This window comes from Carassius auratus, unplaced genomic scaffold, assembly GCF_003368295.1.
Source record: "Carassius auratus strain Wakin unplaced genomic scaffold, ASM336829v1 scaf_tig00025417, whole genome shotgun sequence".
In the NCBI taxonomy this organism is placed as follows: domain Eukaryota; kingdom Metazoa; phylum Chordata; class Actinopteri; order Cypriniformes; family Cyprinidae; genus Carassius; species Carassius auratus.
Genome location: NW_020525418.1, coordinates 17,480 through 40,448, shown reverse-complemented (window position 1 = coordinate 40,448; position 22,969 = coordinate 17,480). Strand labels below are relative to the sequence as shown.

The 22,969-nt window shown below is 37.0% G+C and overlaps 1 protein-coding gene across 1 annotated transcript in view; it reads left to right on the top strand.

Moving 5' to 3' along the window:
- LOC113078348 (kelch-like protein 29) overlaps nt 1–22,969 on the top strand; it is a 64,117-nt gene that overhangs the window by 26,015 nt on the left and 15,133 nt on the right. The window contains exons 4-6 of the mRNA XM_026250673.1: nt 7,400–7,547; nt 8,769–9,248; nt 17,203–17,341. Of these exons, the coding sequence (XP_026106458.1) occupies nt 7,400–7,547; nt 8,769–9,248; nt 17,203–17,341 (767 nt within the window). The remainder of the gene's footprint in view (nt 1–7,399; nt 7,548–8,768; nt 9,249–17,202; nt 17,342–22,969) is intronic.

Here is a 22,969-nt window from a genome sequence, read left to right as displayed (position 1 = left end):
TTTCTATGAAACCGAGCCTATATGTTGTTATTTCAAGCTATTTTCACACCTCATTCATTTGGAGCCTGATGCATTTTCTCCGTTCGGTTCATGTACGCTAAAAATGAACAGTGATGAGCTGTCAACAGCATGTTCTGTGTGTTTCTGCAGTCTGTATCTTATTCTGTTGAAGCTGCTGAATGTCATTGGAGTTTCCCAGCAGATGTAGAGTTAGAGCGGGAACGTGAGCGTGCGAGTGCCGTTTCCACCATCACTTCCGACACACTTCCATACTCTGCTCCCATTAAATTTCTTCCCCTAATCATGGCTGTCTTGTGTTTCTGGACGGCTCTCAAGATGAGCTGAAAGCTTGAGTATTTCAGCCGCTATCTGTAGCGTGACCTCTTTCAACAGCTCTGTACCGCTAAAGGTTTCATTTAGTCAGCTAAGAGCTCTCTCGTTTAGATTTAGCGAAACTGCATTATGCAAAGCGGCCGGTCAGAACATGCCAAAACACGCAGGATTCATGAACTCTGCAGTCGCTTACCGAGGGCAGACAAGAAAATGAAGAGCCTGCAAAGGAAATATTTTCTCATTGTTATGTGATCGTTTGAATTGCTTGTTATCATGCTTTTATATTGTGACACTTCATATTCATATTACAGATAATAACTGCGGGTCTGCCACGCTGCTGTAAACAACTCATAAGTCGGCATAATTCTGCTCCATTTGGGCAGATTCAACAGTCAGAGGAATTTCATTTGTCCAGCAGTATAATTGCATGATTAATTTGACTAATTATTCCCATTTATTCTCTGATTAGACATAACAACTATTTGGAAAGCCATGCTTAATTAAACCAATGTTTCTCAACAGGTTTTGCTTTGATTCACATTTCACTTTGGACATCAAGTGACATCGAAACTAGTTTTTATCACAAAGGAGTGTCTGGAATTGTCTAAAAACAAACTGAAATTGAAACTTTGACTTGAAGGTATTTATGGTTTTGTTGACTGTTTCTTTAAGGATATTAATATGTTGACATCTGACTGTTGTGAGTAGGGTTGCAAAGGAGTGGATCATTTCTAAAAATCACAGGAATATTCCCAAAAAAACCTTGGAAAGTTTCAGAATTTATGAAGTGGGATTCCCTCAACAGAAACATCTTGGTTATGTGTTTCGAATTTGCACATGATTTTCTGCCTCAATTAAAAAATTCAGTTTGACTGAATTGATTTCAGAGGCATTTTCTGTTCCCTTGTGAATCTGACACAGTCTGAATGAATCCAGACATCAGAGAACAGGAGCGTTGACTTTGAGACCCTTGTATTTCTGCCTGTCATTCATAGATATAGCAGTGTCCCTCACAGGTCTGAGGAGCCGTGACCCTTTTAAGAGCCGTCTCTCCTTGCTGTTGAAAATCATCTGCAGCCGAACACACACAGAATTTATCTCAATGTAAAGCTGCTCCAGCCTGAAGCTTTTTCTGCAGCCAGAGGCACAAACTGAAGGCCAAGAGTTCCTCTTTTGAACCATCAACACAAGAAAGACGTAGCGCTTGGGAAGCATCATTCCTATAAAAAATCTCCTCGGTTCCCATCAGCGGGAGACCACCGCAGATTCCCATCTCTGAGGATGTTTTTAAAGACGCCGGAAGCCATAAGGAATCGCAAACTTACTTCACAAAGCCACAGTCCTGACAAATGATGGAACATGGGTTGTTGGCGGCGCGTGAGCGAGCGCTTCTGCCGGCTGAGGAAGAGGCTTCTGTGTTGACAGCAGAGATAGGAATGGCAAATAAGAGCATGACAGTGTGGATGCTGTATTTGGCTTTGTGAGAGGCGGAGAGCGATGCTGCCCAACGCCTGGTGGATTAGGATGGTGGAGGACAGCCATCCGCTCGAATGGAGACAGATTATTTGACTGTGGATGGAGGATGAGCAGAAGCATGCTGTCGTGGTTTGACAGGTCCTCGTACATTAATGAACACATTACATTTAAAGAGACCTCGCTCTGAAGCGGGGTTGCACAGGGATGGAAAATTTCTGGAAACTTTCCTGAATTTACTGGAAATCTTCCACCTTTTTGCAACCCTGCTCTGAAGAGACGTCTGAATCATCTGCGTCATCTGAAAGTGACGCATAGCCCTATTTTCTACCTTTCATTCAAAATTCCTATCATTATTTGGCTGTGTTTTTCTTTCTAACATCCACCTTTTATAATCCAGTTAAAGGGATAGTTCACCCCCAGGGCATCCAAGATGTAAGTGACTGTTTCTTCAGTAGAACACAAACAGAGATTTTCTTTTAAAGTCAAACCGTTGCGGTCTGTCAGTCATATAATGTAAGTGGATGGGAAGTACGGCTTTGAGAGTTATAAAAACATACACAAACAAAACCAAATTAAACCCTTCGGCTCGTGACGATACATTGATTTGTAAAGACACAAAATGATTGTTCTGTGCAAGAAACTGAAAAGTATTTATATAGTTTTTTTTATCTTCAATTCACTGCAATGTCCAAACTGTCCTGAGCGCATTCTCAACAGCCGGCACGTGAGGCATCTTCTTCTTCTTGCTTTACGGCAGATCGCAGACTTACAAGTGCATTACTGCCACCTATCTCTCAAATGGACCATTGTCACTCTATCTACAATCTCAATTAGGAGTGTCAATGGTCCATTTGAGAGATAGGTGGTGGTAATGCACTTATAAGTCTACAATCCTTATGTAGTCACGAGCCGCAGGTTTTAATTTGAAAACCATGGCCTAATGGTTAGAGAGTTGGATTCATAACCCAAAGGTTCTGGGTTCGAGTCTTATGCCTGCAGGGATTTTGGAGGAATGAATGGTCAGCGCTCTCTCCCACCTTCAATACCACGACTGAGGTACCCTTGAGTAAGGCACTGAACCCCCAATTGCTCCCCGAGTGCTGCAGCAAAAAATAAAAAAATAGCTTCCCACTTCTCTGGGTGTGTGTTCAAGGTGTGTGTGTGTGTGTGTGTGTGTGTGCACTTTGGATGGGATAAATGCAGAGCACTAATTCCGAGTATGGGTCTCCAACCTTGGCCACATGTCACGTAATTTTCACTCTTTTTTCAGTTCTCTTAATATGGTTTTGTGTGGTTTTTTTTTTTTTTTTTTACTCTCAGAGCCGTGATTCCCGTCTACTTCCATTATATGACTGACTGACAGTTTGAATTAAAAATCTATTTAAAAAACTTTATTTTATTTTTTTCACAAGTTTAGGGTCTGTAATTATATAATTTTTTTTTTTAAATAACCAAGGCTGCATTTATTTTATTAAAAAAGTTTATGTGTATGTCCTATTTTTATTTACTGTAAAAAAGTATATATTATATTTACTGTATGTAATATATAATTACATTTTTATTTTTCATATTTTTGTTTTATTTTATACCATTCAAATGCTTGAACGAAAACTTTTTCTAATTGATATATTTTCAAATGTAATTTTTTTCTGAGAGTAAAAGCTGAGTTTTCGCCTTTATTACTTCAATCTTCAGTGTCCTTCAGAAATCAATCTAACATTCAATTTGCTGCTCAAGAAATATTCAAAACACTTGTGCTGCTTTACTTTTTTAGTGTAAACTGTGATAAATTTTATTTTTCAGAATTATTTGTTGAATAGAAAGTTCTAAGAACAGGATTTATTTGAAATATAATTTTTTAAATAACATTATAAATGTCTTTGCTGCGACTTTTGATCAGTTTAATGCATCCTTGCTGAATAAAAATATGAATTTATTTAAAAAGAAAAATAATTTTAAACTTTTGAATAGTAGTATAATTTGAATATTTCTGTTACAGATTTCATAGAGAGCGTCTGTGCTTTCGTTTGAGGGAAATGCATGTACATGTGCAACTGCTCTACATGAGTGTTTTATACTGTAAAGAAAGTTTTTGCAGGGATCTTCAATGGTCGGTTTTATTTTGTGCAGCTGCTTTAATTCTGATCATGCACTCTGATCTTCTGAGCCTGAAAGCGAGATGTGGTGTGCAAAGAGTTACCTCATGTATGCTCTTCATGCATAAACCGATACAGAAATGGAAGTATTTTAGTAAGTCAGCTAAAATGAACTAGAAATGTAATATTTGCCTTTCGCTGCGCCTGCAGGCACACACAGAAAGTATGCTTGAACGCATGCAGTACGGCTGCAGATGAGCACATGTGAACTATCATAACTCCACTTGCTCTCCTGGTGCACTTTATAAACCTGAGCAGGTCACTTTCATTAAACGAAGCACCTACTTCCTGGGGAGTATGAACGTGTGGCTCCTGCATAAGGCACTGAGCAGAAAAGCTGTTTCTGGACTCTGAACATAATCATGACATGAATACCATGTTTTCTACATTTAAATTGCTAAGAGATGTGTGTTACACCACAGGTTTTTGACATGGCACACGAGGGAAATTATAATTGCAAATGGCTTGATTTTTCCGCAGGTAATGTTTTGTCCACGGCTCTTTCACGCGGCTGGCTGTGGACTCGATCAGACGCTGACTGTTGACCACGTCTTCAGAGACTGGTGAAGTGGGTCAAGTGTGTCATTTTGGGGTTAACATGTAAGAGATTACATGCAGTCAGCTGCTCATAGATCAAACTCTGGTTTGACACTGAAGAGTCTTGTAACCCTGAAATCGTCCCGCTGGGGTTTTGGTGGATGATTCTGTCAGTGTTATTAGGAGGTAAATGTGGTTTTATTTTCTGCTGTCTTCCTCATAGTGCTCGAAAAATAAGCATAAGCCATCATACCATAAAAGGGGATAAATCTTTGTGTGTCACTGCAGATATTTTATTCAAACTGCTTATAAACACAAATTGGAGACTTGATGTGGATTTATGGGTTTACCTAAAAAAACAATGTCTGTATATCACTCTGAAATCATTACAAAAAATATGAACATGTATTTGATGTTGATTTGGAGATTTTCCTTCAAAAACATTTATATTTCAAACTGACTTGTTTATTAATTAAAGCTAAAAAAGTGCAGATGTTGCCCCCAAAATTTATATTTAAATTATTTTAATGTTTCAAAAGTATTTTATTTCAGACTTTCAGACACACAGTGCTGATCTTACATCAAAATTGGCTTTAAAATAATGTTGAACTATTTCTGAAGTTGTTTTTTATTTATTTCTGGCACAAAGTGTAGATGCTCCCCCCAAAAACTGGTTATAATGTTGTAATGTTTCAAAAGTATTTATTCATTTCAGCTAAAAAATGCAGATGTTCACCCCAAAATAGGTTTAGAAATAATGTTGTTATTTCAAAAGTATTTTTTTTTAATGATTTTACATAAAGAGTGCTGATTGTCCATAAATTATTTTGCTTAAAAGTAATGTTGCAGTATTTCCAAAGATCTTATTTATTTATTTATTTTACTAAAAATGCAGTTAAAATGATTTAAAAATTATGTTGTAATGTTTCAAAAATATGTATTTCAAAAATTTCAAAAGTGCTGATGTTTCCACAAAATTGGCTAAGAAGTAATGTTTCTGAAGTACTCATTCGTTTATTCATTTATTTTTATTCATACCATTTAATTTAACTTAAGAGTGTAGATGTTACCCCAAAATTGACTTGACTAAAAATAATGTCATATTTTATTTTTATTTTATTTTGCAAATACTCCAGTTTTTCTCTCATCACTCTCAACAGCGCTGTCCAAATGTAAGGAGAAAATAGACTTGACATATTTCAGCTCCATGATGTTATATTTATTCAGCGTTCTCACATGGAATATTCCAGACAACTTTTGACAAGTTTTAGTGAATGCAGGTGAATTTCATTACTGCTCGTCCTCCTGTCAGTGAAGTGAACATGCATCTCTATTCTGAGGTGAAGCAGGCGGTAGGGGAAGCTACAGACGTCTGCTCTTTCCACATGCTTGAATCATTTTTTAATGGCGTTCACATGAAGCATGACGAGGTCCTGCCCAGTCCTGTAGCTTACAAAGAATACTTCACTATTAATATATGAACACTGCAGCATGTGGCCGTTAATAAATAAGTATTCTTTGCGTGTTTTTTTCTTTGTTCTTTCACCTCATGCCATTTGTCCTGCGCTCCTGCTCTGAATCTTTTGGGTTTGTGGGGCTGTCTAGGTTTGCTTCTTAGCAAGGCTTTAGACTTGATTATATTGAGATGGTAGAGCGATGTGCAGACTAGCACTGAATTCCACAGAAAGATTCCTATGGAGTCCTTGCATTTGTGTGTATTTGTTTTCTTCATTATAATTGCATTTTGAAATGCTGTTTAAGCAAATGGTCAAATTATGAAATGTATCTCTGCAGTGCACTGTCAGACATGTGAAGTATGTTACAGACTTGTATGTGTGTGCTCTTTAAGACTTTTTACAGTTTGAGGGGATTTTGCTCATTTTGTTAGGTCAACTTTAGATGAAATTTGAACCATTTTAGCAACAGCGCGCTGGGACAGGAATGTGTGAGATTCAGTCTTCTTCTGTAGATGGAATGTCTAAAAAATGTAACATTTAAAGAAATGTTTTTTTTCAAGCATGGCAATGAAAAATGCAATGACAAACTCGACGCCCACACTTGCCGCTGAAGAGGGGTCTTTTTATGTTTTCTTCTTTTTATTTACAGTTTTGAAATGCATATGAAATAAAAGTGGCATAAAATCAAGATGACATTTAGGACTTGTTTTCAGCTACTTATTTTTCTCCTCTTCGACTTGCTTATGAAACAGCGAGGTCTGACAGTGGCATAATAAGATCCATCTTTTGCACATACAAAAGATGAATATGAATAAAAGGCTTTATTCAAGAAAAACAAACAGAGATTTTTTGCTGTCTTTGGCACACAGAAATATTGTGCAAATTAGTCAGTTTTTAATTACAATGACATTTTTTAAGTGTTTTTCTATGCACACAAAGTATATTTTTGTGCAAGTGAAATGCAAAATGTTTCAAATATTTTTTGTGAAAATAAAATAACATATTTATGTAAAGATGAAAAAGCATACTTATTCTGACCTTTATTTATTAAAATATAAAAGAACAACTATTTTAAATGATTGTAAACTTATTGAGATGTATTATTTAAGTGAATTAAAGTTCCCCTCGATCCCACAAAACTTATTTCCTGCCTTTTGATTTACAGTCAATGCGAGGCAGATGAGAATTAATTAGTAAAATATTCTCTATATAGATCTCACTTTCTTGCACCCAGTCAAATTGCTGGGGGCTGACCTTGGATTTTCCTGCATTATTGATGGCTCTAATCTAGAACAGCAGCGTAATTAAAAGAGCGAATGGAATGGAATATTAACAAAGCGAAGTGATGTACCAGTGTCTGGCAAATGGGCTGTAATTGGAAGCGTAGACAGTAATTAAAGGCTTGTCTGTTTACTCAAGACATTCCTCTCGTTGAAACAGGTCTCTGGGCACCCGTCGGCAGACACGCAGACTCAGGGCCAGGTCCTGGCTAATAGTGTCCGGTGGGGACAAACACCCATTAACCAGTCCACGCCCTGGGACACAGATGAGCCGCCCGCAAAACAGATGAGGGAGAAAGATATCACAGGTAAAGAGCTGAAAGCAAAGCCCAAAGGGCCGTGATAACACCTCTTGTTCGTTATCTTCTCTTGCATGCATGGGTTGATTGATTGCTCGAAGTGGATTCAAATTAGGCATGGACGATATGGGAAAAATATCATTTCATATCGATTTTTTTTCCAGACAGGAACATGATCTACAATCTTATCACAATACTTTTTCATGTTGGATTTTAAGACTATTTTGCAAGTTACTGAGTAGTACATACAAACTAATTCCAGTGTTTAAAAATATATCCCTGCAAGATGATGAAACATGAATGAAAAAATTAATGAAAGGCCATTTAAGACAAACTAGGGGTGGGATTTTTTACTTACACCAAACTTTACAGTTTTATTCCTATTATGTTGATCGTTTTATAGAGGGTTTTTTTCATCATTTGTCTCTTTTTATTACTGAAAACTATTTTCTGATCTATGAGGTGATAAAAACAGATATCCATAATCACCTCTGTAAAAAAAAAACTTTAACTTTTTAATAAGTCAAATAAAACAAGAATTTTAAATTCAGTTTTGATCCTGGTTTTATTCAATGTTCAGATTAATTTTCTGGAAGTGTATTCAAATGAGTGTGTATGTAATTACACAATGCCTTATTTGCACATTTTAATGTAACACTTCAGAAAACTTGCACACTTTTAAAAAAAAATAAAAAACATGTGCAATTATTAGGATAATCAATCAACTGAACAAGTATAGTGATGCCTATTAGTCTCTTAGTTCTAAACAAAACTAGAGGTATTTCATGTTGCATGGAGTGAAAGTACCCTATCCTACAGAAAAACATTAAAAACTGCTAGATCTGATTACTTTTCATCTCTTTTAGAAGAAAACAAACATAACCCCAGGTATTTTTCAATATAGTGTCTAAATTAGCGAAGAATAAAGCACCAACAGGGATTAACATGAATTTTTACCAGATAATAAACTACAATGTCACATGAATGTAACTGTAATACAGATGATAATCATCTTTTATATTAATCCAAAACAGCCATAGATCTGAATGTAATTGTAATACAGATGATAATCAGCTGTTATATTAATCCAAAACAGCCATAGATCTGTGACTGACACTACTAATGATCTCTTTGTAAAGGCAGATCGTGGAGACATTTTATTCGTTCACAATCTAATATCATCGTATCACACGCTTCTACTTTAAATTGATGTTGTTTCTCTCTCTGCAGCTCCTCTATGGCCACCACAAGTTGCTGCGGCTGTCAGCCAGGCTGGACTCTTGGCACACACATACGCCCTTCAGCAACCACCCGTTTACAGCCAGGGTGTGACCGTCCAAGCACCCATCGTCGGTGTGACCCCGGCACTCCAAACCCCACATCCACAATTACCCACACACTACCAACTCCCACAGCAGCCTTCACAGCCAATGACCAACATGGTCCTCAACATCCAGAGCCAATCCCTCGCCATCGGTGGCCTGCCTCCAATGCCCAACGTCTGCCAGATCTCCCATCCTGTCCACACGGTGGTGGGCAACGGCCACTTGACGCATCCCATGGTGCAATCCGCCACCATGAGCTCTTCGGCGCTGCCCACCAATGGGGCACTAATGAACGGCCAGCAGGAAAGCACCAACAACGGCCTGCAGATGCTGAGAACGGTCGGATTGGGGAAATACGAATTCACCGACCCCTGGCATCCCAAAGGTAAATTCTATTTACTCAACCACAAATCATCTTTTCTCTAGCTGTTATAATGTTTTGTTGCACTCCTCCATTCTCCAAAAGAATCCTTCGCTATCTTCAACCTGCACGACTTGATGATCTTGAATATATTTATTACCTCCCATTCCTTTACTTTCAATAAAACCCCCCAAGATGATACAATTCGGGGTGGATTGCCTTTCTTTTCCTTTTGTTTTTCTTTCCTACCTAACCAGCGGAAGTTTCTAATAATTTTATGAATTAGCTTCTCTGATATTTGCCAGCTTCCAGGAACTATTAAATAATTTCCATATAAATGGAAACCTTATGTAAATATAGTGTAAATGAATTTCAGTTCATATATCAACACAGTCGGGACAGGAAAGTTTAATGTACCGTAACTAATTTCTTAGGAATGATTTATTACTGGAAATAAACTTGTGGCATTTGAAGTAACTTGAGTAAGTCTCAACTTTTCCCGTTCTTTTTTTTTGGACTCTCATTTTTTAAAATATTTTTTCCATATAAAAATGGAATAGGATTATTCAAAACGAAACCAGTACTGCATATCGTTATTGTGTGGTATTATGCCCTAAAGCTTTTAAATCACCTTGATTTTCTAGTCTGCTACAGGCAGAAATCTATTTTTCTATCTCCCTGTATTGAATGTCATGTTGAATTGTGTGAGGTATTAATCTTCTGAAGAGAAGAGAACATAAGGGGAGTTTGCTGCCCATTTATCTGCTTGTAAATGCTCCTGTGGATGATGGGAAATCAGGTGCCAAAGACTTTGTTCGTTGAATATTGACAGTTAAAAATATATCTACAGAATATCTACAGATTAATAAGCACTGGACATTAACGAGTACTCTTTCATGTCAACAGAAATGGCATCTCAGCCCTTTTTAGTTTCATACAATCAGATCAAAATGTGAGTTTGCTTTAAAGAAGCCTTAAAGAACTTTAAGTTACAACTAACAGCTGTTTTATGAGATGTTAATGGGTTTAGGTCATTTTGAGAAGATTAGAAAAATTAACAAGTACATATAAGAAATGTGATGCTCTGATGCAGACCCCGGCATTTAAATAGGACTGTGAAAAGGAGAAATGCATACATTTATGCTGAGTTTTGGCCGTTCTTCAGACAAAGACTGAGACTTTGCAAAAATGCAATTTGAGGAAGTCAGTAATCTGATACAATGCAGGAGGAGATGAATGCAAACTAATGGCACTCAAAGCAGACATGCAGGGATAGATTGGTGCACATGAATTTCAGATAAAAGTGTACATGTAGAAGATTTGGCAAGGATTTATTTATAAGCAAGGCTAATGTGTTATTAAATTGGATATGCTCTAATTGAAAGCAGCTTGCATTGCATTCAGTGTATATGTTTTTTTGGTTAATGCATTTCATGGGAATCAAACCCATGACCTTGGCGTTCTGCTGTTTAAGCTACAGAATAGAGTGTGGAACAAAGCTCAAGCTGATAATGTTGGTGCTATTAAACTCTTTCTGAAAAGCACAGGGGCGTTAAAGAGCCAGCTCCACTTAATTTGTTCAGTTTAATGTAAACATTCAAAAAAGTCAAATCATAAAAGATTGTGCTGTCTAGTAATGAATGTCAAGACATGAAGTCTTGCCTGCTTTCTCTTATATTTCTGCCTCATGAATCCAGAGTCCTCCATGTCTCTGTAAGTGTCAGGTCCAGTCTTCATTTCTAACCTCTGGAAGTGGATCTCTGACAGGTCGGGTTTAGGATGAATTATCATGGTCTTATCTCTCTAAACAGTAAAAGCTGCTCCACGCAGCTTGATCTGCTCCTCCTCTCCTCCGAGAACGAGAGAGACATCTATACCAATCTGACCTGATCCTGCTGGAGAGAGGCTGATTAGTTCCTCGACTTAGATGAGATGCATTGATTTTTACTAGTGTTTGCCAGGTCAAGCTTTGCTGTTATTGCTTCTGTTTAGAGTTAGTGATTTAATGTTTAGAATTAAACTTCAGCACATACTGTAAAGCAATGCATCACAGAGTTGAGCTTTTCTTAAATTGTGCAGCAAATTAATCTCTTTTCCCCCACTTAACGATATTTGAATTACAAGTGCACTGCTTTGTTGTAAGTGTGCGTGTGTATAATTGATGAAATCTAAAGTGAAATATTGAGGTTGAAAGGTGTCTGTTTATAGACGTGAGAGCATGATAATTGCTTCATACTGATGACATCTGTTATTTATGTAATGTTAATCCTGTTATGTTTATGCATATTGGATATTTTGTAGTGCATTGCATTCATAATAAACCTATGAGTCTTTTAAAAAAGATTTATGGTAAAAACCATCCTGGAAGAGGTAAACTTCATAAAATCTCCAAAGTCTAGCGAGGCTCTACCTGTAATTAGGCAGTATTTAAGCTGTGATTCAGACATAAGAGCTGTTCCAGGAGGTAGACAGCATAATTATGCCTTTTAAGACACCTTCCTTTGGAGAAAATTAAGATCCATGAATGAAGCAAGATATATTATGTACTTAGAATTCATATAAGGGTAAAAAGCTTAAACGTAATTAGTATGTAATAAAACTGTCCAAAACTGAAACAGTCATTTATGAAGCATTCGTTTTAATTATGTTGTAGACTATGGACACAAGTGTACTACCGTTCAACCGTTTGGGGTTGGTACGATTAATTATTATTATTTATTTATTTGTATAATTTTTATTTTTTGAATTTTTTAATATAAGCACCCCATATCTGCTTTTTATACATATACAAATAAATTATTTGTATTTTGTTTTAAACATTACTGTTCAAAAGGTTGGTGTCTGTAAGATTTCTTAAAAAATTTTGTTCACCAAGGCTGCATTTATTTGATCAAAAATACAGCAAAAACTGTAATATTGTGAAAAATTATTACCAGGTTAAATAATTGTTATCTGTTTGAATATATTTCAAAATGTAATTTATTCCTGTGATACAAAGCAGATTTTTCAAAATTATACCTCATATAATATCATTCTAATATTCTGATTTAATGATAAAATAATGATTTTTTTTTACATTTAGTAAGAATAGTTGTTTTAATTTATTTTGAATTCTTTGATAAATAGAACGTTTAAAATAACATTTACTGAAACCGAATTTTCTAATATCATTATATTTATAAATAAATATAAATCTTTACATTGTAAATAACATTTTAATTCACTTTAAAGTGTACTAGTTCAATAAAATTGTTAATTTCATTTTTTTTTTAAACTACGGACCTCAAACTTTTGAATGATAGCTCACAAGGTTTCAGAACATCGTATATGTTGTAGTTGGATACATTTCGGTTCAGTTTTGAGTTATGTGTCTTTTTGTTCATTTTGAGTTTTTCTAAGATTAAATGCTTCTAGCCACACAAGCTCAATTTCATGCATTATTGCTTTCTGGAATGTGTCAGAACCCAATTCCTAATGCAATGTGGCATATTCTGAGCATTGCCACAAGGGACACTGTAGCAATGGTTAGCATTAACTGTCTTCTTCTAAAGTCACTTTTCTGTTTCAGGCAAACTGCTGTGACGGCAGAGCAGGGATTTGAAGAGAATCTTTAGAAAGTTGGTTAAAGTTACAGTTGACATGTAAAAGGCAGCTACCTGAATAATACTACATCTGTTTTAATGTCATTTGAGGGAAATATCACCTCCTTTTGACTGCTGAGGTTTGTTTGCACGCTTGTCAAGTATTTGCATCTGCTTATGTGTGTAAAACGTACAGTTTGAGTGCCATTAGACCAAAATTCAGTATGTACAGTACTGATGCAAGCTGTCTTTTCTATTCAAACAGATCGAATGCTAAGTCTACCAAAACAAGTTATAAAATGTGATGTAAAATCTGGTTGTGTTTTAGTTTAAGATTGCTGTATCACTTGTACACTAATGGCCAGAAGTTTGAAATATAATTAGTTTTTTGAAATGTCTTTTAATAAGTCACTTATGCTAATCAAGGGTGTGTTTATTCGATCATATATACAGTAACGTTTTTAAGTATTATTACAATCTAAAATGGTTGTTTACTATTTGAATCTATTTTTAAAATGCCATTTATTTCTGTCGAATTTTCATCATCATTACTCACATGATCCTTATCATAATATGCTAATTTGCCACTCAAGAAACATTTCTGATTATGTTAAAAGATGTTCTGAAAACTGATGTCAGCCAGCAGAGCTTTAATTATTACCAAGGCAAACATTTTGAATAAAACACACTGATGAATCATTCATAATAAGATCAGGAACATGCATTATGAAAGCATATAGAGTCAACATTAAATTAAAATTGAAGTATCATATGGAGAAAATCAACTAATACTTTCTGTAGTTTCTCCTCTCTCACGTCAAGAGCTGCTTGCTTGACTCAATCTGAGAAAAAAGAGATCCTACAGAAGCCTGATACAGATAGCTCTGGTTTATATGCATGTATTCTGTCCTTCATGGTGTGTGTGTGTGTGTGTGTGTGTGTGTGGCCTGTCAGAGATGGTGCTCGAGAACTCCTCATCCCATATCTATAGCTCTATTGTTATCGATTCACAGTTCTTTTGTTCTGGAAGAGCTTCGGCATTCTTTCCAGTTCCTCCAAGAGAGGACTGAATTGGATGAATATATTTGTTCTTGCCGTCTCACACTGTAACACTCTAGAGCCACTCAGAAGCATCTTTATACCTTTAAAGTGTAAACACAAAGAAAGGAACATTTAAAGTAAGTTTAGGCCACCCAAGATGTTGGTGACTTTTTTTATTTTGCTCTGTAGAACAGAAGAAGATCTTTAGGTGAAACTTGGGCCTTGGTGATTTAAAAAAAAATGCAAGTCAGCAGTTTCCAGTATTTTGAGAGTTGAAGAAAGCCTATAGAAGCAAGACCAAATGAAAGCATGTGGCTCCTGATGGTCTTATGAAGCAAAACAACTGGTCTGTGAAAGAAACCGAACGTTATTACCCGTAATCCCTTTAAAACCCTGAAGGATGATATTATGGATTTATAGCGAGGCCTTTTATTTGCACTGGAGCTGATGATCATGTTCTCCAGCATGAACTTGTGCTTCAGAAGGAGCAAGAAAGTCACAAAGTGTGCTTGCGTTTGATTAGTGACCTAGAAATTGTGCACGAGCTTCAATATTTCTGTTTCATTGTGCCTTCGCTTTTCTTTGCCTTCAGTGTTGAAAAGTTTATTTCCAGGAGCTTTTCGGACCCTGCTGTACACTGGAGTGTTTTAACACAAATGATTCATGCTAATAACAATTACAAATGCGTAAATTTTCCTTTAAAATCTCCCTTCCTGGTGCCGCTAGCCTGCCCTGTGCTATTTTATGATTATGGTCTCCTCCAGAGAACAGTGACCCACTTAAATAGAGAATAATTTCCTGCCACCCTTGCTATCCCTGGCTCAAATTAATTGGGAACATTTTAAGCAGATAATCACATGTCCTTTTCCTTATTAGTTTGTCAGACGTCTGTGGAACAGCTGTCAGAGGCGTGTGACGTGTTGCTCTAATGAAGCTGAGACGCTTACACCAGCCAATTATTCAAATGACTGCACGGAAAGCCAACACATGAAATGCAGAAGTGACTTTGAATGTGTTTATTTTCAGAAGTGTAATATCCTTTGTTGCGCAGAACCGGGTCTCGTCGTATATCAGCTGCTGTTTGTGGTCGTTTTTTATTAGTCATGAATACCTGTCGTGATCACGACGTCCTACTGTTTCATGCGCTCTGGGAGTCGAAGAAGTTATTCCAGCACATAAAACCATTCTGCTTTGGGTTCGGAGATGATTAATTATACATAAACCGTGTCAGGTATGACTCATGCATATACTCACTTTATAATTAGAATTTGATGAGCATAATTTCCTGGACATGAGGACGTTTTGGACTTATCTTGGAGCTAAAAAGACCATCACTGGGGAACCTTGTAATGTTTACCAGTAATATTTTATCCCAAAATCTGAAGGAAAAAAGATATCTCTATTTCTCTCTCATTTTTATAAGCCTATTTTTAGGAAACAATATCAAATTCTAAAATGTTTATTTATTTAATGTTTATTACTGTTATTATTATTAATACTAAAAATAAGCTGTTTTAACAAACACACACATGCAAAATGAATACTATTTTGTAATATTAACTATTAATAACTAATAATTTAAATGCATATTTTTTATAAAATATATATATATATATATATATATAAAATTACATATGCATATTTTTGCCTTGTGGCATTATTTTCATGACAATTAATCATAAAAAAATCATTACTGTACTGATGTTTTAATTATTAAATAAAATAAAAAAATAAAATAATATTTTGTATTAATAATTTTCATTCTTAAATTATTTTGTATACCCAATACTGTAATACAATTGTTTTTTTAATTTAATAAATATTTATTTTAATAAAACATTAACAAGTTGCATTACAGTAATGAGACTTTCTTTCTTTCACTCTTTCTTGAAGTTTTAAGCTATGCTGTATTTGTATTCTTTAGTCTCTCTCATAAACTGGGTGTTCTTCATGTCCTCTCAGTGTCTCATATGGTTTAGAGGCGATGTTGGTTTATTAAATGTCATTTTAGGTCAGATGGTCACAACCACTTTTTCAGCAGTCTTGGTTCCAGAAGTATTTTTCCTGTTCATTATCTCCATAGGGATTTCAAAACAGTCTTCAGTAAGAGTTGTAGGAGTTGAACCAATGCGATCAGATTCCAGATACACAAGACAAAACGTTTTAAGGCTTTTTAGGTCAAAATAAATCCCCTGAAGCTTAATGAACGATGCAATCAAATCATTTGTACCGTAGTTGATTAATAAATGCATTTGATGTCTGATGTTTTCTCCTAAATATTTACACAAATCCAGCGTGAGTGTGCATGCTTACATAATTCCTAATATTTTTTTTGGGAGTGAACAGTTATTGCTCTCTTTTGCAGTCTGTTTCAATTAAATTATTTGATTAATATTTATTCATTTTATTTATATTAATTTTCATGTATTTTTTTTATCTATTTTAATTCGTTCTTGTTGATATTGCATATGCATCATTTGACTCTGAGCTCATGGTAAGACTATTTAGACAGATGTACAGTTACAAATGTAGTATATAGAGTTATAACAAATTACTTAAGAAGACAAATATAGCTTATAATTTTAAGAAGACCAATTTTGTGCATTTTTACAATGTGTAATATAAATCTTTGGTGTCTCCTGAATGTGTCTGTGAAGTTTCAACTCAAAGTACCCCACAGATTGTTTATTATAGCATGTCAAAATGCCTTTCTTTGGGTGTGAGCAAAAACACACTGGTGTTGTGTGTGTACCTTTAAATGCAAATGAGCTGTGGTCATTGTCTTCTTCTGGAAAGAGGGCGGAGAAGGGGACAGATTATAATACAAATTATATTTTTAATATATGTATATGTGTGTATGAAAACAAAGCCTATGTTTAGTAATCATAATATTAACAACAATAATACATTTCGTAAAGACTGTGAGTCTTTTTTCCAGAACCCTACTGTAGCATTCTGTTGTTTATGAAGAGTATAAAGAGTTTGCTCTGAAATGAAATGTCTGAAATGAACAGAAAAAAAGGTTTGCAATGACATGATGGTGAGTAAATAATGACAGTGTTTTTATTTTTGGCTGAATAATTCTATGAAATCAGAGCTGTAGACATCATACTGATGAAGCTGAGCGCTTGCTTCGTGGAATCTCAATGAAACGAGAGCGTTGACCTCTGCCCTTCACTTCTGTTGTTGTTTTTCCTTCATGCTTGATGGTTTTATTCATCCATTCCAGCCTTTTACTTGCACAAATAATTCCCTGTTTTTCTTCGAGTAATGATTGGTTTTGTCATCATATGCTGTGTGCTTGAATCTCAGAAGGTCCCGAAATCACTGTTTCTCTTCTTTCTCTTGTTCTACAGAAATGTTGAAGGAATTGAACCAGCAGCGGCGAGAGAAAGAGTTTACAGACCTGAAAATAATTGTTGAAGGCAAAGAGTTTGAAGTCCATCAAAATGTTCTAGCTTCCTGCAGCTTGTATTTCAAGGACATGGTGAAAAGGTTTGCTTTCCTCCCGTCCTTGATCTCTTCTGTTCTTTTCGTAGGGTGCATTTGTCGCCTCCTTTTCCCTCCCCGTCTCTTGCAGGTCTGAAGACATCAGTTCCCGTCACAGGGCCAGTAGCCATTCTGTCTGTCCCACCAACCAATGTATTTCACTGCTGAAAAAGGTCAAGGTGTCGACCGATCTGACCCTTTCATCTCCATTCACTTAGTGTGCTGGTTTGCATTTAAATGGGAGAAGAAGTTCCATGACTGGGGGTTTTTGGTTTTAAATGCTTTGTAAATGTCAAAACAAATGAAAGGCAGATTTTAGGGATGCGTCTGGCATATTGGATCAGCGCTGCGCTCGGCTGTTTGTGTCAAGTGCTTCGACTGGATGTTTTAGTTGTACCACTTGACCTTTTACCTGCTGTGACTCGCTCTGTACATTGGTGGAAATTCACTCGGCGTCAAGGTTAAGGGAGCTGCGCAGATCTCATTTATGCTTGGGGAAATTCTGTTTCTTGCCGACTTTGCCGTCTCGTATCGATGCTGGCCTCAGCAGTCGGGTGTCCTGGAGCCATAAGCAAAAACTGATACTGAATCAAGTTCGCAGGCAAAGAAATGTATCAGTTGTACAAGTCTCAGGTGCCCTTCTGGTGAACCTACGAGGCGAAATGTGTATTTTTACATCCAAATGAGCTTTGCGGCAAACAAAAAAAAAATTGGTGCCTGACTAATAAGAAAATTTTTTTGTACAAATCCCTTAATTTTAATTCTTCTGTATATTAGAGCATATCTAATTTTCACAATGTGTTTTTCAAAGCTATATATATATATATATATATATAGCTATATATATATTATACATATATTATGAGTATCATATTAGATTCATCTGGCTTGTATGGCTCATATAGTCTGATAAAGTGCAAATATAGAGAAAAACTGCTCAATTTTATTCACAGACTTAAGCTGAATAATTTATTTTTATAAAAAGGTAATTTGGAACAGATGCTGAAGGTTTTATGGCCAAAAAAGATTGAATTCGGATGCTTCTGATGTAGATCAATTGAGATGAAATTATATAAATATTGGTCAACACTCTATATCCCAATAATATGTCTTATTAGGTCTTATATCTTGTATGTCTTAGTAAGATAAGATTAAAATGATCCAATTATATACGATGAGAACTTTGTGCAACAGTTTTGGTCATGCTGACCATTTAAAAGCCTTAAAATTTGTGTATCCAATATGATACAGGAGGCTTTATAGGATTAATGTTAATTTGTTGAATGAAAGTGTACAATAGTACATCTGATTGCATGCATTTGTTGTTCATCTAGCCCTCTTGGCCCTATTTAAGTCACATCAAATTAAACACAAACCAGGGCGCTGAACACGGGGAACAAACAGATTTCAGTTGGCTTGGCATGTGAAACTGCTGTAATGCTTTCATATTCCTGTGCATGCACTCCAGGTTGAAGGCCAGATTGTGCCTTGGAATTTTGTGAATTTAGATTATGAATTTAGTCCAGATCTCAAGAGCAGCAGCAATGAAAACTGCATTAGGAGCAATAACTCAGACATTTTTCTCAGTGAAGCACAAAATGTGCTGATGCACCTCACAAAGCGATTGGAGTTCCAGTGCCTCTGGAAGCACAGAAACTAGGGGCTCTGGATGGGGAATTTCACACTCTCATTGACGTCTAGATTTTCTTTGTTCAAGCGCAGAGGAAACTAGCATTTCAGTAAAAACTTACTGAGCTACCAAGGTAGCATCCTTACTGATCTGGTGCACATCAGCACATGGGACTCGCAGAATGATTAGAATTAAATGAATAACAGTTCATGATTCACAAAAATGCATCATGCATTTATACTTTATGCATTATATATTTATTTATGCACATAAATATTGACTCAAGCTTTTTATTTTGTGTCAGTACATACTTTTATTTTGGTTCTTTTTTCATTTCCGCGTTTACATTTTTATAAAATATTTGTTTATAACATTATGCATTTATGCAATTATACATTTATGTGTTTATCAATTTACATATTTATTCAGTTGTGCTTGTATTTATGAATTGATGCATTTATGCATATGTTTTTTGTATTTATGCATTTCTGCTTTTTTATTTATGTATTTATGAATTTATGTAGGAATATCTATTTATTTATAGACTTATGCATTTTTTTATGCACAAGCGCATTTATGCATTAATCTATTTGCATTCATTGCAATTATTTATGCAGTAACATTTATTTATTTACACATTTATTTATTTACAGATTTATGCGTTCATATATGCATTTATGTATGTATTCGTTTATTTTTTTGAGTGGTTTGTAGTAAGTTTATATTACATATACACACTATTTATTTAAAGAAATCATTTTCAGTTTGTTTTTTTTTTTTTTCACTGAGCTTGTCACAGTGCATTCTGGGATTGCGATCTAGCATGCATTCTGGGATGGCATTTTGGAAACCAGCAATATTTTGCACATATGATGCCTGTAGGCAGTTCATTAGGTTACAGAACAACGCCTTACAAAGACATCATCGCCATTCAGTCGAAAAATACATTAGCTCTGTGCAGTTCTTTATCTTTTCACAAAGTCAAAAATATGTAACCTTGTCAAGCGGTATTAAAGCAATGCAATGCATTTGAACAGACAGTTCAATCTAGTTCAACTTCACAGAGTTCAACTGGAAAGTTCAATCCGACATTTATGTACATAGAACTGGCTATCAGCTGAAAATTCATGCTACATTAAATTGAGTCAACAGTTTTGTTCTGCAGAATAAAATCAATGGCGTGTCATGATCCATAAAGCAGCAGAATACTAAACTGTTCAAAAAACACTCTTGCATTATTAATTTCTCATGCATTTCTAGTGGGAAAAATGTGAGTGGTCTTAGACTATTTCAGCATGATTATTTGCTTGTTTACACTTCAGACATGCTTTATTAAAAATTGACTTCAGTCTTTGAACTTTAAAGGAAAAGAAGGCCTATATGATGAATATCAAATCTGAATGAAACATTGATCTTAAAAACGATCCACGCATTGGGCTGTAAATTGAGTTTAATATCGGAGATATCTGGAGGCCCTTTAATGAGCGTATCATGCTGTCGTTATCAGGGTGCCCATCATTTATATTAGTCAAACGGACCGTGTTTATCTAATCGTCTATAAAGAACACCTGCTGTATTTGTCGTACTCAGAGAAAACGTGCATTAAAAAGTGATTCATCCATTTAGCAAATCATGCACTAAGTGGATCTGTGTTTGGATGTAATATATAGCCATTAACGCCGCCTCGTTCACATCGATACAAGGCAGCACCGCTTATGAATTTCACAGTATCTCCAGAGATTCAGCCTGTCTGCTGGATTTTATTGAATATTTGTGCTTTGTTTCTGGCAGTGCATCCATCAGTTTGCCACTTGCGGAGTGTGTGCACGTATATATTAGCATAGACACTTTGTTATTAGTCTGAGATGGATAGCTGGCATTGAAGAGCCCACTTTAGTTTGACAACTCTTGATTTGTTTTGTTCCATTAAAATGGACACTTAACTTCTAGTGGTTCGATACCCACTTGTAATTTATTTATTTTTTTGCTTTCTTTTGATCCTCTTATCTTTTTTATGTCTGGAAGAAGCAATATAGGCATAAGCTAAAGTATAATTATTTGAAGAAATGTTGTGGAGTTAATATAGTCCATTGTTTGAAGAGTATAATTGTCATGATGAACAATTATAAGTGTTCACATTTATTTTTGAATTTATGCCCATGCATTTATTTTGATTTCATTTTTAGTTCCCTTTCAGTCGGTCACTCTCGACGTCTCGGCGGTGACTGATGACTTGGGATATCACTTTGATAGACCAATCTATTTCGAGTGTAAACTGAACGAGCCAATGCAAATTGGCATGCAGTTATTGCATCCAGCTGCCCCTGAAGGGTTGTCTTTTTAAAGATGCCATTTTCTGGATGCGGTCGTTACCTGGTGCTGGGTGATGGTCACGATCACTGCCACAATCAAAGGCTCGTCATGCTGGCCGTTAGGCGAGAACTATTTTCGTCAGTGGCACGGATGTTTTTGAGGATCAGAGCGGTGGCAAACCCCTCAGGGAACAAACCCTCGGGGGCCTACCGCTTCTCTAGCACTCCGATCCAGTTGTTCAGCCAAAGGAATGCACTGGGCCCCTTTTGAAGAGCGCACCAGGGGTATCCTTCAATGCTCCTCCCGAGGACTGGATATCATCACTGCATTGGAGGGAGGGCTCTCTGAGGAAGATTCGGCTGCGCTGCCACCTTCAGGATAGTGGCAATGCCTGAATTTGATCCAGAGATGTCAGCTATGCTTTTCTTGGCCACCAAGAAGGTAGAGCTTAAGTGGAAAAACCCACTGCATCCCGAGCCTTCAAGGTTGAATGATCGGTTTCTCAGTGTCTTTCTTCCCGGAAGTGCATGAAGAACTCACCAGGTTGTGGGTGGCACTTTTAATGACAGAAATCATCCTGATGGTTCCTCCTCCCTCACCACCTTCTATGGTGGTGCAGTCGAAGGTGTATACAAGGGTTCCCATGGAGGAGTGGTCAGTTGTGATGCAGTTGTGTCCTAATACCACCTCCACCTGGCAGGCCGAACCTAGCCTCCCCTCCCGGGCCTGTGGCACCATGGAGCTGGGCGTAGGCAGGCTGCCCCACCCATCCTGGCACCCGTCAAACCTGGCGGTGAGTGGAAGAAAAAGAGGCCCCAGGACGGGTGACCCAGAAAGAGAGAGGAAGCTATTTTTTGGGGGATGGTGAAGGCATCTCTCCCTCCGCCAGAGGACGGCCTGGTGGAGAATTTAGAAATTTCGACGAGAGAGTGGTTTTCTCTATCTCTGGGTCCCAGGAGGGCATGGAGAGTTGCGGACAGCCCAACACCAGACCTCACTCATCCTCCTCCTTCGCCAGTCGGCAGCAGCAGGCGGTTCGAGAGCGTCAAACAAAGGCCCTACTCAGGCACCCTCTGCCAACCTGTGGAACCACTCACACCCCTCTCGGGCTCGATCAAAAGCCACCCGAGTTGGGTCCCTGTGTTCCATCTCGCTGCCCCACTGCGGTTACGGCTGTGGTACTGCTGGTCCCGCTTGTACAATTTCTAGGTGCCTGGTCAGCGCTACCCAGCCCATCTCGCTGCAGACCATCAGCCTCGGTTATGCAATTTAGTTCACCTGGCACCCCCCCCAAGTTCAACGGCATCTGCTTCACTAAAGTGAATGGAGATGATGGTCCTGTTCTGTGAGCAAAGAATGCAGTCCTGCTGGCAAAGGATGCGATAGAGCAGGTCCCTCCAGCCTATATGAGGTCAGGGTTTTACGGCCTTACTCTAATGTACCCAAGAAAGGCGGTGGGTTAAGGCCAATCTTGGATCTGCAAGTCTTGAACCTGGCCCCTAATCAATTATCATTCAAGATGTTGACGCAGAAACGCATCTTCGGGTGCGGCCCTCCCCGAGATTGGTTTGCAGTGATTGACCTAAAGGACTCATACTTTCATGTCTCGATTCTTCTGCGCCACAGACCATTTCTGAGTTCACGTTCGAGGGGCGTGTATATCAGTACAGAGTTTTTGCCCTTTGGGCTGT